The sequence below is a fragment of the Babylonia areolata genome, chromosome 21 (genome assembly GCF_041734735.1).
Source record: "Babylonia areolata isolate BAREFJ2019XMU chromosome 21, ASM4173473v1, whole genome shotgun sequence".
NCBI lineage: Eukaryota > Metazoa > Mollusca > Gastropoda > Neogastropoda > Buccinidae > Babylonia > Babylonia areolata.
This window is the reverse complement of record NC_134896.1, coordinates 13,465,645-13,484,651: the sequence shown is the minus strand read 5'-3', so window position 1 is coordinate 13,484,651 and position 19,007 is coordinate 13,465,645. Positions and strand designations below refer to the sequence as shown.

At 38.6% G+C, this 19,007-nt stretch overlaps 1 protein-coding gene across 1 annotated transcript; it reads left to right on the top strand.

The window, feature by feature from the left end:
* The first annotated feature begins 5,243 nt into the window (after positions 1–5,243).
* On the top strand, positions 5,244–15,341 carry LOC143295861 (neo-calmodulin-like). The gene is made up of 5 exons (XM_076607518.1): positions 5,244–5,324; positions 7,353–7,380; positions 8,853–8,993; positions 10,099–10,341; positions 12,861–15,341. The coding sequence occupies exons 1-5, from the start codon at positions 5,322–5,324 to the stop codon at positions 12,890–12,892; spliced, it is 447 nt and encodes a 148-aa protein (XP_076463633.1). The 5' UTR covers positions 5,244–5,321; the 3' UTR covers positions 12,893–15,341.
* Positions 15,342–19,007: the final 3,666 nt, after the last annotated feature.

Sequence of the window (19,007 nt, the reverse complement as noted above, 5' to 3'; positions counted from 1 at the left end):
AGAAGTCCACTTTTACTGTTAGATATTATACAGAATGTCTTTAGCCCAGCAGAAGTTCACTCGTACTGTTAGATATTATGCAGAACGTGTTTAGCCAAGCCGGGCCGTGCAGTTTACCGATGAGCAGCATCTGAATGTGGGAACCAGCAAAACGCTCCCACCACACGACAACGCATGTGCCCATAAAGCCAAGGTCAATGTGACCTATCTGCAAGAGCAATCCATCTAAGTTCTCCTTCATCCACCATACAGACCTTCCTGACTTTGCTCATGCCAGTTCTAAGCGGCGGAAGCAGAACATAGCCATCAATACGTTTTCAAGAATCCAGGGCGTGAGGACTGGGAGACTTTGAGCGAAATCACAGCTTCCTACCACATCTCAATTCAGACTGTCAAAGTGCCTTTGAGAAGGCTTTACCATTGTCAGGCGGGAGACACACAGGCTAGAGTTTCTTGTTTTGATTTCCGAAGTGAGAGACATGACTTATGAATCAGCTCTTCTGTCATAACTGTTTTAACGAGTTGTCCAAAACATGACATGAAAGAAGAAGAAGATGAAGAAGAAGTAGAACACGAAGAAAACACTCTCGTGATTATGTCAAAGTTTTCTCGCTAAGTTCTATTTATAGCTTTGTTATTTTCTTGACAATGAATGTCAGAATTTTAAAACGAATCATTAAAAAGGGGGCGATAAAATGACTCTCAAAAACACCATACATAACAAGGAGCGAAACGGAGAAAACATGTTTGTTCGGTGTTCGTTAGCGTGTGTGTGTGTGTGTGTGTGTGTGTGTGTGTGTGTGTGTGTGTGTGTGTGTGTGTGTGTGTGTGTGTGTGTGTGTGTGTGTGTGTGTGTGTGTGTGTGTGTGTGTGTCTGTGTGTGTGTGTGTGTCTGTGTGTGTCTGTGTGTTCGTGTTCATGTGTTCGTTTGTGGGTAGATTCGTCAGTGTGTGTGTGTGTGTGTGTGTGTGTGTGTGTGTGTGTGTGTGTGTGTGTGTGTGTGTGTGTGTGTGTTTGTGTGTGTGTGTGTGTGTGTGTGTGTGTGTGTGTGTGTGTGTGTGTGTGTGTGTGTGTGTGTGTGTGTGTGTGTGTTTGTGTGTGTGTGTGTGTGTGTGTGTGTGTGTGTGTGTTCGTGTTCATGTGTTCGTTTGTGGGTAGGTTCGTCAGTGTGTGTGTGTGTGTGTGTGTGTGTGTGTGTGTGTGTGTGTTTGCGCGCGTGTGTTCGTGCGTTTGAGTATGTTTAGGATCGCGTGTGTGTGTGTGTGTGTGTGTGACTCTGTGTGTGTGTGTGTGTGTGTGTGTGTGTGTGTGTGTGTGTGTGTGTGTGTGTGTGTGTGCGTGCGTGCGTGCGTGCGTGTGTTCGTATGTGTGTAGGTTCTTGTGTGTGTATGTGTTCGCGCGTTCGCGTGTGTTTACGTTCACGTGTGTGTGTGTGTGTGTGTGTGTGTGCGCGCGCGCGTGCCTGCATGCGTGCGTGCGTATGCGTGCGTATACGTGTGTATGAAATAATGACAAGATGGGTGGATGGTAGAGCGGGTGTAGGAGGACGGCGGAAGTAATGGCGGCCGGGGTCAGTGCGGGGTCAGTCCGTCAAGGCCGATAACACCTTGGGTGGCGACCTGCACCATGTGTAGGGCTGTCAACAAGTTGTCCACAACGTGACATGTTTCGCTGAAGCTGTCTATGGCCTTTAAACTCTTCACCTGTGATTTATGGGCTTGTTTTTTTCCATGCGCAGATGGAGTTTTGGGTGTGAAAAAACAAAACAAAACAAAACAAAAACCACACAGAAAAACGGAAACCATGGATGATCAAACCATACGTATTTTGTTTGCTTTCTTTCGTTTTTTTTCTTCGTGTGGCTAGGTTCTCAGTGATGATTTTGACTCTCTTTGACTGATGGTTAAACTGAATTTCTAACTGTTCAAAGACCGGATTTATTGCTAACATTCTATTTCGTACTGAGGCATGCTGTGTGTCTGGTCTTAAGTCTTTTAGATAGCATGTCTGCAAGAAATTAACTGATGGATATGAATAATATGCGATCAATGAATAGCGAACAAACAAACAAATAAATGTATACATAAGCTGGCAAATCATCAAACACATTAATAGACAGATAGACAGACAGACAGACAGAGAGATCGATAGTAGATAGAAGAACGGAAGTAAACAGATAAACAAACATATAGACAGATAGATAGATAAATAGATAGATGAATTAATTATAGACATGACAAATCAACAAATGAAGGAATAAACGAATAAACAAATTAATTCATGTCATATGCACGGATAAACTGGCAAATGATTAGATGAATAAAAAACAACAACAACAAAAAACATGAAACATATCATGTCTCTCAGACACATTGTTTTTCAAGACAACATAGTAATCATAATCATATTTCAGCTAGGCTATATATAAATCATACAAAGAAGAAACACCTTTGTGATGTATATTTTCTATATGAGGAAGATAACCTTCTGTACAAGGGACAATTTTTTTTAAGGAAAAAGAAAAAGAAGAAAGTTTTGATGCAGAGATAAATCACACACACACACACCAAAAACCACTAGTAAGTAACAAATGCATTGAAACATTAGATGAGTGTAAGCCAGCGAGTGCGTGTGGGGGTGGTTGAAATGTGCACGAGTGCAGGCGTTTGTTTGAAGAAGAGAGTTACGTGTGTGTGTGTGTGTGTGTGTGTGTGTGTGTGTGTGTGTGTGCGCGCGCGCGCGCGCGCGCGTGCGGGATGTGCGATATGGTTCACAAGCTGGGAGAGGCCCATTTTTGTACTTGCTTTATTTCAATCTGCCTTCAATGTGTATATCTTTAATTTTGTGCATTAATATTTTTCTTTTCTTTCTTTCTTTCTTTTTTGTTTTTTTAGTTTCTTTGTTTTTTTTGTTTTGCTTCTTCATTCTATATCGTTTTATGAAATATTTTTCGCAAGCCTGGCAGGCTTTCCAGGTCTGACCAGTGTGTTGGACAGGGGTTTGTGTCAGTGAAGACGATGCATCTGTTTTTTCTCTCGTCTTTTCCGGACAAGCAGATGATGTGCATCAGTTGTGTGGCCGTATATTACTGATAAGTCTGCACGCTTTGAAACTGAATCTCTCTCTCTCTCCGTCTGTCTGTCTCTGTCTGTCTCTTTCCTGTGTGTGTGTGTGTGTGTGTGTGTGTGTGTGTGTGTGTGTGTGTGTGTGTGTGTGTGTGTGTGTGTGTGTGAAGGAAGAAAGACAACTCAGCACTTTAATACACTTAATTTGCACAGGAAAGTTTTCTCCCTTGTTTGTATCGTGCAGAATGTGAACCCCCAGTTCCCAGTTCAGGCTCAACTAGTCAGATACAGAGCCGTATTGTAAATCTAAGTTGTGCATGTGATCTGTGCATTTGTCTATTCCTATTGCATTGTACCAGACTGATGATTACATTTGGCCTTTTATTTCATTTTATTTTCCCCCCATTTGTATTGTCCCCCCTTTTGTTTCTTCTTCAGTTTTAAATCAGTTATCTTCGCTCTTCCATTGTGGCCGTCATCCTGTTGTCATGTTTCCTTGTTTCTCTATGACTCAAAAGAGTTAATGGCAATAAACAAACTCTGAAACTCTGTCAGTAAACCAAGGAACAAGTTAGTAAACAAGCAATCCGACATAGATAGACAGATAGATAGATAACTCACTCACACACACACACACACACACACACACACACACACACACACACACACACACACACACACACACACACACACACACACACACACACACTGAGATATATATATATATATATATATATATATATATATATATATCTTGTAGAGAGAGAGAGAGAGAGAGAGAGAGAAGTAGATAGTCCAAAACCTTCAAATGATGCCGCGTCTATAACTTAGTCAGTTCAAGTTGTATTGCCCGTTTATCAATCAATCGTCTGTAGGGTATCATTAGTAAATGAACAACTAGTCTTCACCGATCGAGTCACTGAACGGTGATTCAGTCAACACTCGGACAGGCCGTCAGTACTACGCGAGGACCGGACAACCATGCACTGCCAGACCAACGGCAGTCGGATCTTCAGGTTCCCGGGATCCCAGTCTTCAGTTTATGTCTGCCGGTGAGACCAGTTGTAAGTCAGTTTGTCTTCAGTTGGTTCGACTGATCGAGCTTGACAGACTGACCCGTGTTCTTGGACACAACCTAGCCTGGCTTGACATCAGCCGTGTTTAGTGCCGCGGAGAATTGATCGGTCGTTAATTTTCATATACCACTGACTGCTGCCGCGCTGCCGTGACCGCCGGGACTCAGTTTTAGTTCGCTGGCCGGATCGGGCCGCGATGCAATCAGTAGTGGCACAGTATACTGACTTAGTATAACACTGATTTCTTAGACTACAATTGCCACTCAGATAAAATGAATGGTTAGTTGTATATGCTGTTTTGCCGATTAGACTGAAATAATTCGATTTCAAATTATGACTGATTTCAAGTTCAGTCCCACTGACGTGCATGTGCTAGCCGCCTCGGTGAACACACTGGACACGGCACACACATACACACACACGCGCGCGCACACACACACACACACACACACACACACACACACCGGCACTCACACACACACACGCACACACACACACACACACACACACACACACACACACACACACACACCGTGCACACACACACACACACACACACACACACACCGGCACTCACACACACACACACACACACACACACACACACACGGCTTCACATCTCTACTGCATGAAAAAAACCCAGAAACTTATATATATATATATATATATATATATATATATATATATATATATATATATATATATATATAAAGAAGAAGAAGAAAAAAAAGAGCACATGCCTGCCACCTTTACATAAACCTAGACATTGAGAACCTGCCACAGGATCGTGTGAAACATTAGAACAGAATGAACTAGATATGAAAATTTAAAATACTAAAGGTAATAATTGAACAGATCAAAATGTAATAAAGTAAACTGAGATACGCAAGAAAAGGTAAAATCAAATGTTGAAATAAGTAATTTATTTTGACTCAGCAGTCACCGTTTGATGTCTTCCATGTTGGCTGAATGTGGTTGTGTCTGCATCTTTCATTGTATGCCCATTTACACAGCATGGATAATAATTATTTATCATAAAAGTCTGATTTTCCTTAAATCACTATTTACCGCAATCTCGTGTAAATGTATGTAAATTACGTGACGTCACTGACATGCCCATCCGGTTACGGGACAGGTGAACAGCCGAAATCGTCTGCTGGAATTTCTGAGCCGAACCGCCATGGTAAGATTGAATAAAAAGTTTTCTCGGTCAATCTTTTCCTCTGTACAGACCAGCCGTGTACATTTGGTCCGAAATGTTTAGATTATTGGTTGTTGTTTTTGCATCAACACCTTGCAGAGAAGGATCGCCCAGCCGATCGATGAGATACAGGTGTATGGTGGAATCGGGGCTGTTCAAATACAGTGACAGTCTGGATTCCAAACCCCGCCCAGTTCAGCGAGGTGGTTGGGTGGGTCTGTTTTTGGAAAGATATTTTCTTTCCTGGCCCCATTCTTTTCTGAAAATAATTGAAATTGTTCGTACGTCAGACAAAATATGATATGAATGGTACGATGTAGCGCAGCGAACCTATCATTATCACGAAAAATATTAAAATCTGTTGATGAGCAATCTGACAGAACAGTACTGACGTCGTAATTGTCTCCCCTCTTTCTCCAGGGAAATCTCTCTCTCTCTCTCTCTCTCTCTCTCTCTCTCTCTCTCTCTCTCTCTCTCTCTCCGTGTGTGTGTGTGTGTGTGTGTGTGTGTGTGCAATTATTATTTTTTGTTTTGTTCAGAGAATGATACATTTGATACACAGTGGGTGTGAGTGGGTCTGTATGTATGTACACTGTTCTATGCATGTACCTATGTTTGTGTCTGAGTGTATAGATCTGTACATCTGTCTATGGCATTGTTAACACTGCAGTGATTAAGACCTTGGTAGTTAAAAACTGCAAGACTTTATGTCACATTATGGATGTAACTAATCTTAAAGGAATATATGGCAATATTTTTGAACAAGTTTTGTTATGAAGTTAAAACTGACCTTTTGAAATAGAGAGAGAATGTTTTTAAAGTCACAACAAAAAGAAAGGTACAACTCATACACTATGTTTCAAGTAATAAATTATTGTCAAGTAGCCTACTTTGGATTTGTGAAGTTCTTCTTCTTCTGCGTTCACTCGTATGCGCACGAGTGGGCTTTTACATGTATGACCGTTTTTACCCCGCCATGTAGGCAGCCATACTCTGTTTTCGGGGGTGTGCATGCTGGGTATATTCTTGTTTCCATAACCCACCGAACGCTGACATGGATTACAGGATCTTTAACGTGCGTATTTGATCTTCTGCTTGCATATACACACGAAGGGGTTCAGGCACTAGCAGGTCGGCACATATGTTGACCTGGGAGATCGTAAAAATCTCCACCCTTTACCCACCAGGCGCCGTCACCGTGATTCGAACCCGGGACCCTCAGATTGATAGTCCAACGCTTTAACCACTCGGCTATTGTGCCCGTCGATTTGTGAAGTGAATTGTAGCATGGCAGTGATGAGCTGAAGAGAAAAAGGAGTTTCCTGAAAGTGGGATACATGAAATCACATGTATAATTCACAAAAGGATAATGCATTTTGCAACAGTACAAAACACATCTTATTACAGTATGATTGAGGGGATGGGGACATAAACTAAAACATATCAGTTTCACACTTTTCTAATATACAGACTTACACTTTCAGTTATACTATAGTAAAGAAGTGGGGAAAGGGTTAAGTATCATGTGTATAGTTATTATCTACCCAATTATTACAACTGTTTGACATTTCTAGACTGAACTTCAAAACATTTATGCTGTCTCAAAATTTGAAACACACACACACACACACACACACACACACACACACACACACACACACACACACACACCTCTGTGTCTCTCTCTGTGTCTGTCTGTCTGTGTCTGTCTGTCTCTGTCTCTCTCTCTATATATATATGTGTGTATATCTTTATATCCATAGACAGATAATCAGTTTTTGACACACAGAGACTAGAAACAATGAAGGGATTATGTTTATTAAATCAAGCAATAGAACATTCATGAGTATTTTCTAAGTGTAAAATCACTGTGTGTGTGTGTGTGTGTGTGTGTGTGTGTGTGTTCAAATGATTATTTTAGAAGTCAGTATCATAACTGGTCAGCACTGAACGAAAGTTGTTTCACAGACTGTTTAAATTAAAAAAAAAAAAAAAAATTATCTGTTGCAGGCCAAGCAACCAGCTTTCAGGAAAGAAGGTACTGTAGAAATTTGTACATGTGTGCATGTGCAGTGTATGTGTGAGTGTGTGTGTGAGTGTGTGTGTGTGTGTGTGTGTGTGTACGCACATGCATGTGTGTGTTTGTGTGAGGTGTGTATGTGTGTGTGAGTGTGTGTGTGTGTGTGTGTGTACGCGCGTGAGTGTGTGTATGTGATTGTGTGTTTGTGTGAGGTGTGTATGTGTGTGTGATTGTGTGTGTGTGTGTGTGATTGTGTGTGTGTGTGTGTGTGCGCGCGCGCGTGTGTGTGTGTGTTTGTGTGAGGTGTGTATGTGTGTGTGATTGTGTGTGTTTGTGTGTGTGTGTGTGTGGATGTGGGTGTGATGGTATATGCATGTGCATGTGTGTAGGACATGTACACTTCAGGGAGTTTAAAAGTGATAGTAAAGAGAAAACATAGATTTTTGCAAATGAATTACCTCTCAGTGCTACCTTACTTGACTGAATACTTTATTATTATTATCATTATCATGTGAATGTTATTTTTTAAAGCTTTTAGTTTTACTGTAATTTACAGACTATAACTTGTATAAGTATAAATCTGAGGCAATAGTTGTTTTTTTTAATCCCGAACTTCAGCCCACATGCTCAAAATACAGTGAGACCTAATTTATGGTTAAAATCTGCTGAAATGGTGGCATAAGGGCTTTGACATCACTTCAACAAGGTTGCTGTAGCAAAAGTGAGCAACCCATCAATGCACAACTTTGTCAAGTTCTTGTTTCTCATTTTGATGTGTACCATACAATATCCTACACTGCTTGTATGGTAAAAATCAGAAATTCTTTCAAATTTGGAGGATGCACCTCATAATCAGAAGCACCTTCTACCACTAATGGACGTCGTCTTTGGAATATGGCAATACTCTTCCTCATTTATTACTTAAAGCTGTTGATAATATGCTGAAATGATAGTGTATGTTAATGTAGGTTTAACAGATTAATAGTTGAGACTCTCTCTCTCTCCTTCTCTCTCTCTTGCTTTCTGTGTGTGTGTTTGCATTGTATATGAGTGTGTATGTATTGAAATTTCATGATTTCTTAAGATACCAGCAACAAAAAACAACAACAACAACAACAAAAGCAACAACACACACAAAAAAACAACAACAACATAGATGACAATTACAAGTGTGATACTGATAACTGTAATAAAAATGAACAGTTCTGTACAGTCACTTTTTTTTTTTATCCTGGCTGTGTTTCTGTTCAGGTTCTCAATTCTGTTTGACACCTGTTTACCACTTGCTTCATTTATTTATTTATTTATGTAAGCTTATCTATTATTTATTCACCTTTTTTTCTTTCTTTTTTTTTCTCAAGGCCTAAGCGCGTTGGGTTACGCTGCTGGTCAGGCATCTGCTTGGCAGATGTGGTGTAGCGTATATGGTTTTGTCCGAACACAGTGACGCCTCCTTGAGCTACTGATACTGATACTGATACTCATTGCAGAGCTTCAGGAGGCTTTCATCATGAACTGTTCCCCTGACAACACGATCGGCGTCAACAAACTGGGTGTGGTTGTTCGCAGCGTTGGTCGAGCTCCTACCGAGTCACAGCTTAAGACTCTCATCACAGAGTTTGAAAACAGAGGTGGGTTTGCATCAGATATCAAAAACAAAATGATATGTATTTTGAATATCATTTAGGGAATGAGATGTGTTTTGCCAGCATTTGTATTTTTACAAGTCATTGGACATAAACATCATAACCATGTTTTTTGTTTATTGTATAGTTGTATTTTGTTTCATAACTCACAATGTCATGCTCATTGTAAGTTTAGCAAACTGCAGTTTAAACATGTGAAGTTATATATGAAGAGCAACATTTGGTTTTTTTCAGGTTTTCTGATATATTTTTTTCACACATTAATCATTTAATTAGATGTAATATGTTACTCAATGCAAATTGGTCAGGGTGAACTACTGAGTAGGTATATATATAGTGGGGAGTTAAAATCTAATTAAACGTGCGGAACTTTAACCTGTAATTGTCATTCGGAACTTTTTAAGACAAGCAAATAGCAAAAATAATTTTGCAGAAATCGTAATTAGTTTTAGAGAGATGACATTTTAAAGTCCATCACTATTTTCATTTATCCGTTCACTGAATACAAAGCCATTTTAACTCACTCAGTACGGCCAGTCCTCTCTTCTCCTCTACACAGACCCCTCGGATGTCCAGTGGGTGTCTCAATGACCCAACCTTTAGCTTCCATCGTCAGAAACTGTGGTATTCTTTGTCAACATTCACCTCTTCAGTATAAGAGCGTTCCGCTTGCAATATTTTGATGATGGTAATTGGGGTGAAACGCTGTTAACGTCGTCTCTTTCGCCGTTCGTATGGAGAGAGTTAAAGCCACATCGACAAAGAGAAAAAACATTCTGTAGATTAGAAACTTCCACAATGCAGTCTGCAGTATCCAGTCAGGAGAGAGTTTAAACCTCATATCTTTTGTTCTTTTCTGTCAAAAATTATTAACCTTAAAAAATGTCAAATCCTTCTAACTTAAGACAGTAAACATTTCATGATAAAAGAACTTTAACCAAATGGTGCATACCAATTAACAGTGCATATGCTGTCAAATGCACATACTTCAAATTGTTTCTTTATATTCATACTCTATTTTTTATGAGTTATGAGTTATTCCAAAGCAAAATATAGAACTTATTAAGGGTCAAAATCATCAAACTTGCAGGCAAGAGGACGCTGACACTTCAAGAAGTGGAGGCCATTTTGAACAAGTACGTGTTTGCACCTGAGACGTCAGACAACCTACGTGAGGCCTTCCGCATCTTTGACAAAGACGGGAATGGCATGATCAACGCAGCGGAACTGCGCCACGTGCTGACCAACTTGGGGGAGAAGCTGACGGATGAGGAGGTGGATGAGATGATCCGTGAGGCTGACATTACGGGTGATGGGCAAGTGAACTATAATGGTAAGCTATGTGTGTGTGAGTGCCCTGGTGTCAGATTGTAATATGATATAATCATACTGAGCATTGTTCTATTTTTATGTCTTTTTTTCATGTAATGTTTCATGTTCTTAGTGTCTTTGGGAAGCGTGTAGTGTATTAAGAATATTCTAAAAAAGAAAATATATGTATATACATAAAATATAGTATATATATATATATATATATATATATATATATGTCCCAAACATATCCCACTGGCATGCTGTACGCATATATATATATATTTCTCAAACAGACAAAGGGAGAAAAAAGTAAAGTCTGAATACAAGGCTTTGTAGATTTTTAGACATTTGGAAAGCAGCTGGAACCACAAACCACCAAAGAATACCAAGTCATGATCAGCAGACATTGATGAAAATGATAGTTGGGATCTGGCATTATACCTTGAAAGACAAGTGTCTGGTTGAGTCTGCAGACCATGTGCCTGAGTGGCTTCTGTGTGGTATTTCAATTGGTTGCACATGTATGGTTAACTTGGTTTCTTCTTATATGGTGTTCTTCTGCACTTTTTTTTTTTTTTTAACCGCATTGATGCCGATGTCTGCTGTAATGATTCCCCCTCCCTCCTCCTCTCTATGCATACACTCTATCACCCTATGAATATATTTCAGTTTTATGCATCAGCTTTCTGCTCTCCCCTTCCCCAGCTACTAAACAGTTGTAAAAGTGTATTTCAAGCTTTTTAACATTCTGTTGTATTGCTTTTTGTCACAACAGATAGATTTCTGTGTGTGAAATTCAGGCTGCTCCTCCCTGGAGGAGTGTGTTGTCACAGCGCAGGGCTACCTATTCAAGTTGTTGTTGTTTTTTGTCTGTCTGCGGGTGTTATTCGTTTTGCTATTAAAGTGGATTTTGCTACAGGATTTGGCGTGGAACAACCCTTTTTTTTTCACCCCATAACTTCTTTTATGTGTGCTAAGTAAATGTTTTTTCACCCCATAACTTCTTTTATGTGTGCTAAGTAAATGCATACTGCACACTGGACCTTGATTTATTGTCTCATCAGACTCAGTTTTCATAATCACCCTCTGCATTCAAGGTATACATTTGCATTGTACATACATTCTGATTGTTGGAAGACTTGTCACACAGATTTTGTTTGGATTCACATATTTTTGTGTGTGTATCAGATGGCCAAGGGGTAATGTATCTGACTGGGAAGTAAGTGTTTTGGACAGAACTGAATTCTTTCTCCCTCTTTGTCATGACACCAAGTTGGTTGTCATAATGTGCTGATTGTAAAGGTCAGATTTCCTGTATGGTGTGGCTGTGTTACTGTATTAATTTGAACTTGATATTTGGAGAAAGGCTCGTGATGCATGTGTCTTTAGGCACTGAGGTGATTATGTGTTCACGAGTTGTTGTGTTGTGAAGTGCACCAAAATTCTTCCCTCTTCCCTCTCTGCACACAGCTGAACTGGTCACAGGAGTGACCTAGGAAAAAAATAGACCTTGGTGTCTGAGAGTCATAGAACAGACAGTTACCATTCTGAGAGAGAATGTGAGACGTAGCCTTGTTGAACTGTGGAGGTTCAGGGAAGCTGATTTTGAAGTACTGGATCCTCAGCGCCTGGCCTGTTTTCGGACAGTGTCTGGCTGATATATCGCCCACCGAAAGATGTTTGGGAAGCACCAACTGACAACACAGTCGTGAAAAGAAACCAATGAAAATTACCATTATGATTTAAAAACTTTAGCGGGAAGTGTAAGGGAGAATATCAAGTATTGTGCTTTCCTGGTTTGGACTTTTCATATGATTTATCTCTGAAGGGAAAATGTGAACATAGTTGTTTATTTTTCTTTGAATTATTAATAATCAGAAAGGAGTGTCTTTACGTCGTTATGTTGTTTATCCCTGGGTAAGAGTGAAGTCAGAATGCGAACGTTGTGTGCGAGTCTATCTGTCGTGTGAGCTTTAGTTGAGTGAATGCGGCAGTGTGACAGTTTTACCCCATCTCGGGGTAAATTTTTTTAGGAAACACCAAAAAATTTTTCAAAATTTATAGGATATACATATCACCATTATACAATGATTTAACCTCAGTGCATATATACACTCACACACAAAAAAAATCTGAATACCAACGTCAGTTACTGACACCCATTAGGTGATTATACAAGCCTTGCATATCACATGATATATCAAATGATTTTTCTCTTACTATCAACACCTTGCAAAAAATGAGTGGTGGTCTGGGTACTAGTTATTCTGATGAAACAGTAAACTGAGGTCCCATGTGCTGCATGCCCTTAGCACATGCCGCAAAACCCATAACAGCAACAAATGCAAATACTGCTATACTCTTCCCATTTTTATCAGTTCCATATACTTGATATGGCTTTACTGGTTCTCTTCTTCTGATGTACAACATCATAAGTGTATGTATGGGGTTTGAGAAAGTGTGTACCTGTGAGCAAAAAGGTTTTTTTTGTTTTGTTTTTAAACTGCATGTAAAATTGTATTTTTCTTTATTTTGCAGAGTTTGTGAAAGTGATGGAGAATGGATTGTAGGGTTTGGGTGCACGAAGGGAGAGCAGCAAACGTTTGAACACACGCAACACAGAATCCAAGAGGACGTGGCGCCATTCCATGTTTCATCATCATTCGTGACATTGTTTATAGTGCAGAGAGCAATCTCAGTGGGCTGACTGACTGGTCGTGGTGATCTGTTTGGAACCAGGCATGCTTTAGATCTATATACTTACATTTTTTATTTTTTTTAAAGAGATCTTTTGTGATCGGCTTGTTTATTAATATGCATAATTACGGGGCATGAAGATTTTGTAAGTACTTACATTTATTGCGTAATAATATCTTGTGGTTATTTTTTTTTTTACCATGGCCTCAGCAGTTTTCTATTAATCAAGTTTTATTTTGTACAAGGAATGAACTTTTGAGTTCATATTATGTTTGAATCTAATTGTAGCATTTGTATTTTTGTTAAGAAAAAAAAATTCAGCCTGCTTTAGAATGCATTTATGGATTTTGCTTGTTCTTGTGGATCTGGTAGACAAGGTCTCAGTGTGAGCCATATATCTAAATACTTATGAGACCGATGGACAGAGAAGTACAGAAATTTATAACAAAATTAGATGTATATATATCAGTTGTATGTATCAAAACAAAGATAAGGATGAACAGATGTATAAATGCAAAGATGAACAAATTAGTGAATGGAAAATGAATTTAAAGAATAAATGAGTAATGAACTGAACTGCATCTTTTTTCGCCACTGACAGGGTATTTCATGGAGAGAAACTGTTCAAGTGAAAACAGAAAAGTCATTATGATTTTGTTAGAATGTTTTTCCTCAAAGTCCCTAAGTGATTGTCAGGGCATGCTTCTTCTTGTTGTTTTTTTTTAATTAAAAAAAAAAAAAAAAAAATACTGACATTCCATTACTTCTGAATATTTATTTAAATATTCATTTACTTGTTGTGTTGCTCAGCCTTACTTTTGTTAAAATTTTGGAGTTTCGGAATGACCAGTTAAAACCCACAGTCTCATGTAACTTCATAAAAGATTGCTTTTTAGTCCCATTCCTATTTTAAAAAAATGTTTGAATGATCTTTTCAAGGAATGGCCACATTATGTGTTTACTGTTTGAAGTTGGTGCAAGTAAACATAATCATAATAGAAATGACATTTAAAGAATTTTCTTTAGAGTGGAACTTTAACTGTCGACTGGAAAGTAGCTCAGATTGTCATTCCGTCATAACAGTTTATTAAACTGGCTTGCATGCTCAGCATATGACAGTTTATGAATATTATAGTGAAAAACAACAACAGTAAAATCAAATGGATTATTTGTTAAAGACATTCCATCAGTATTTATGGAAATGTTTAAGTTCTTTTAAGGAACATAATGTGAGTGTTGGTTGTGATTTCTTAAACTTTACATGGTATATGAAATGATAATGCTTGTAAACACATGTGTCACTGCCAGTTACTTTTTGAAACATCTGCTTAATTAATGTTGGTAATGTAAGCTTGCTGTGCATGTAGAATTTTCTTCATTTAATTAAAAGTTCATATTTTTGGGTGGAGGATTGTTTTCTTCTCATCAGCCCAGCCAAACAGAGAAAGGATGACTATGTATTCTTCTTTTTGATTTTAGATACAATTTGATCAAATGAATACTTTAACGTGTAAAATTTGTGTGTGTGAAATCATTCAGTGAAGGTGTTTTTCTTAACTGATAAGAGATAATTATTGTGCTTTAAAAACAACAACAACAACAAAGCTAAAATATGAGCAAAAACTTAAAAAACAACAACACAACTTTGATCAAAAGATTTTCAGTTCCCAAACAAGTTTAGTCAATAGATTTACTAAAACCGAAACTCCTAATGGCATTATTATGTCTATGGACATAAGAAGTTTCTTGTTTGTTTAAATGAAAACGATGAACTTGACATACTGCTGTGAGAAAACGAAGCTGCACATTTAAATGTTACCAAATATTGAATTTACACAATGTGTTCTGTGAATGATATGAAACACAAAAACAAACAAAAAACCAACAAAAAACCAGAATGAACTAGCAGGTGGATAAATCATTCATTGTATTTACAATACCGGTTCAGACAAGGTGTTTGTGGATATGTGTCCATGGTGACTTACCAGGCTGGCTAGAATTTCTGTGATTGTCAACAGTGACTTGTGCCTCTCACATACTGACCTTACAGGTAAAAGGGGTGATACTTGTTATTAGTTTATATACAAGCTGCTGTGAAATGTTATCAGTGTTATTATGCCAGTTAAAGATTTAAATGAATGTTTGAAATTGGATATAAATGTTAATGAAGATGACCACAGCTGATAAGGCATGTTTTTTGGGTGTGTTTTTTTTTTCCTGTTGGATTTTTCCATTTTGTTTTTGTAATTGTGTTTATTGGCTAGAGCATGAAATTTTTATAATCCTCTTATGATGATTAAATTTTTTCGGCTAGTAACGCCATTGACTTGTTCCATTGTTTTGATTTTCACTTTTTCTGTTCTGTTCTGTTCTGTATCTCTCTCTCTCTCTCTCTCTCTCTCTCTCTCTCTCTCTCTGTGTGTGTTCTTCATCGGTTATATGTTTTTTCACTGAGAGTGAAGACAGACAATAAGAAAAAAGTGTGTGTGTGTGTGTGTGTGTGTTATTTTGTGCTGTTGACTGGTTAGATGATAAGAATGGATGAATATATAACATCCCTACAGGCACACTCTGTGTTGTAGGTACATTTCTTTTTGCTTTTGAACAAAGACAAGCTTATTTGTGTTATCGGTATTTCAGATTAAAGAAAAAAAAAGTTTTTAGTTCCATGTGGGTCAGTTGCCTCTCCACCTGACATAACAGTTTCATATTTTATTCCATGACATGTTTTTCACAAATTGATCAAACATGGTCAAAGTACGGTTTCACATTTGTGTTAAAATGTTTAATTTTTTGGTCATTTCAGATGGAACACATTTAGCAAAGATAATGCCTTTGCAGTTGTTGGTTTTTTTTCGTTTTTTTGGTTTTTTTTTCTTTATCTGTCAGTATCTTTGCAATTCAGAGAAAAAGTGTAACATTGCATCCTGTTATTTTTTTTCTTTCTGTGTTTGGAAAACCCTGTCAGTATGGATGATATTCATCTTTGGAAGTGACCTTTGTTTTTTCAGCAGAAAGATTTTTTTTTTTTTTCTAATTAAGTAAGCACCTGTAAGACCTTTCATTTTCATATTCATAGATTGATGCCTTATTACACACACACACACACACACACACACATGTAATGGATAACAAATTATTTTCTTATCAGACACAAGAAGTTGCCAAGTTGTTGAAAAATATCAATGAATGAAATTAAGCTTTACTTTGAGCGATCGACACTCTTCATTCTCGAGGTGAACTTTTCATTATTTTGTTTCATTTCGTTTACTTATGGTAAAGGACACTCCTTGCCTATGTGAGGCTTGAAAGATGTTAGGAAGATGAAACATGATGTGATTGAAGTATAAAAAAAACAAAAACAGACCCCCCCCCAAAAAAAACAAAAAACAAACAACAACAACAAAACCCAAACAAAACCAACCACCCATCAAACATTAAAAAAGACTCAAAGAAATAAACAAACAAAAAGAAACCAATAACATTTAATCAATCAAAAACCCTATTTTTGCACAATTCTTTCTTGATTGATTGTAAGTTGAACATTGTTGCTTTCACTGGTATTTGATGGGTGATTATTCATGTCTTCTTTTTTTTGCTCTTGTATGCGATGCATACAGTGGGTTGTGTCTCTTCCACACAGTTCTTCCTTTGACAGTTTATTGTTGCGTGTACTCAAGAGGTATGAATTAATGTGTGGTTTCTTGTGTGTGTATGTATGTGTTTGTGTATGTGTGCTTGTCGCTATGTATGCGTGTGGGTGTGTGCTAGTGTGAACTGACTGCTATTATACCAATGGGAAGCAAGGCAACTGAATGCGATCAATCTGGGTTTCGACATCTCCTTTAGCAACATGTTTGAACAGCATGGACTTCAGCACGATGCCTCAAGATCTGAAAAACGTTTTTTTTTTGAGGGGTGGGCGTATGGAATGGGATTTGGTTCATGTCAATATTGGAGATGTCAGAAGACCGATAACTCTCCTCAAATCAAATGACCATTTTTTTCTTTGGTGGCAACCAGGGTTTTCTCCCTTGAAAAACGCTTCGCAGCGAATCGAAAAGCCGTGTTGCTTCATGCGGTCACTCGATTCTCCCCTTTCCGGAATTAAGGAGAGAAGCTGCTGATCTCATTTTGGGGGGTTCGATTTCTCTGTGAGGTAAAGAGAGTAACACTAAAATTAACGTTCAGATCGTTATTGGAGGTGTGCCTGTGCATGTCTGTGTGTGCCGGTGTGTGTGTCTGTGTCTGTGTGTGTGTGTGTGTGTGTGTGTGTACGTGCACTGTGTGTGTGTGTGTGTGTGTGTGTGTGTGTGTGTGTACGTGCACTTTGTGTGTGTGTGTGTGTGTGTGTGTGTGTACTCATAAAAAACTCAGTTTCAGTGCGTAATAATTATAGATGAACCTTTAATTGAGAGATAGAGACAGAGAGAAAGAAAATCCGAAGCAGGTCTAATTTCAACACCAAAAAGTTCTGTTGAAACATCACGTCGACACAGAGTTTGGGGGAAATTAAAAAACATTTTATGCACCCTTTTCCCTCTTTTTTTTTTCCTCTCTCCGAAATAATTTATTAAGTCCACGGAGAAATCAGTGCCGTTTGTGAACGGTGCGTTAATTTGGCCAGATTGCATGCTCGCTCAGAAATGTTATGTGGGCTTTGATTAAAAAGATTTTTTTTTCATATGAAAGGTTGCACAGACATCCCAAAGAGAGAGAGGGGGAGAGAGAGGAGAGAGAGAGAGAGAGAGAGAGAGAGAGAGGGCAAAACAATATTATTTCCGAAAATTGATATGCACTGGTGTAGTTTTCTTCATCCAGTCGATCCCCGCCCTAACCAGGGTCTACACTACACAACACTATATCTACTGATAGACATGATGGTAACAGAATACTACTACTACATCTACTACTACTACTACTACTACTACTACTACTACTACTACTACTACTATATCTATTACTACTACTGATAATGATAAAAGTGAAAGAAAAGAAGGAACGATAGAGATGAGCTGGTGAGAGAAAAGACCCGGGTGGAAGCGGAGAGAGAGAGAGGTGGATGGTATGTGTGTGTGTTGGGGGGGTGGGGGGGGAGGCACGGGGTGTGTGTGTGTGAGAGCGGGGGGCGGGGGGGGAGGGGGCGTGGGAGTGGGGGGGTCAAGAGCCAATTACACGAGCACAGCATCTTTTTTTGTTATTTATTTATTTATTTAAAAAAAAAAAAAACAACAACAGCAAATAATTGAATGTAGTTTGTGGTCTTGAGAGATCATTAGAGATCCACAATCATTATTAACACAAAGATCTTTCTTTCTTTTTTAAAATCTGGTTCTCAAAAACCGATATGTGACAACGAAAAACAACAACAGCAGCAGCAACAAGAAGCGAATAAAGAGACAGAGAAAAGGGGAATATGTCATTATATATGATAGTCAGTCGTGTCCGACTATGACCATCAGAACAGCAGAGGAGGCAACTGCTGTTCCGACTATTTGGGCTAGAATTTGATCATAGTGGAGAATGTCTTGCCCAAGTACATCCCCACTCTCTCGGCCAAGAGGGTTTTAGGATAGTCGGCGTTGGGATGGTTCCCAAAGGCCAACTAGCCCACAAGGCTGCAGCACAGGCTAAGAGCCAGTGCAATTTTGCCTCCTAGTTTGAGAGTCATAGTCCTTCACAAAAGACTAAGCTGTAAATGGTTTCCCATTGACTGGAGAAACTATTGATAATACAGCTCTCACTTTGCTGTTGGCCCAAATGTAAACTTATGTCAATCTGTGATATAAGCCGAGTGTTGGGCCTAAAAATGTCATTAGCCGATGAAAAACATACTTCTCGTCGAGTTTGTGATGTGGTAATTTGGAGCGTGAAAAGCCCATATCTGTGTAATTTCTATATAGGCTCATTCATTTCATGCATCATCCACTTCCGGACATTTATATCCACCGCTCTCTCTTATCTCTCCTAACTCTATTCATTTATATC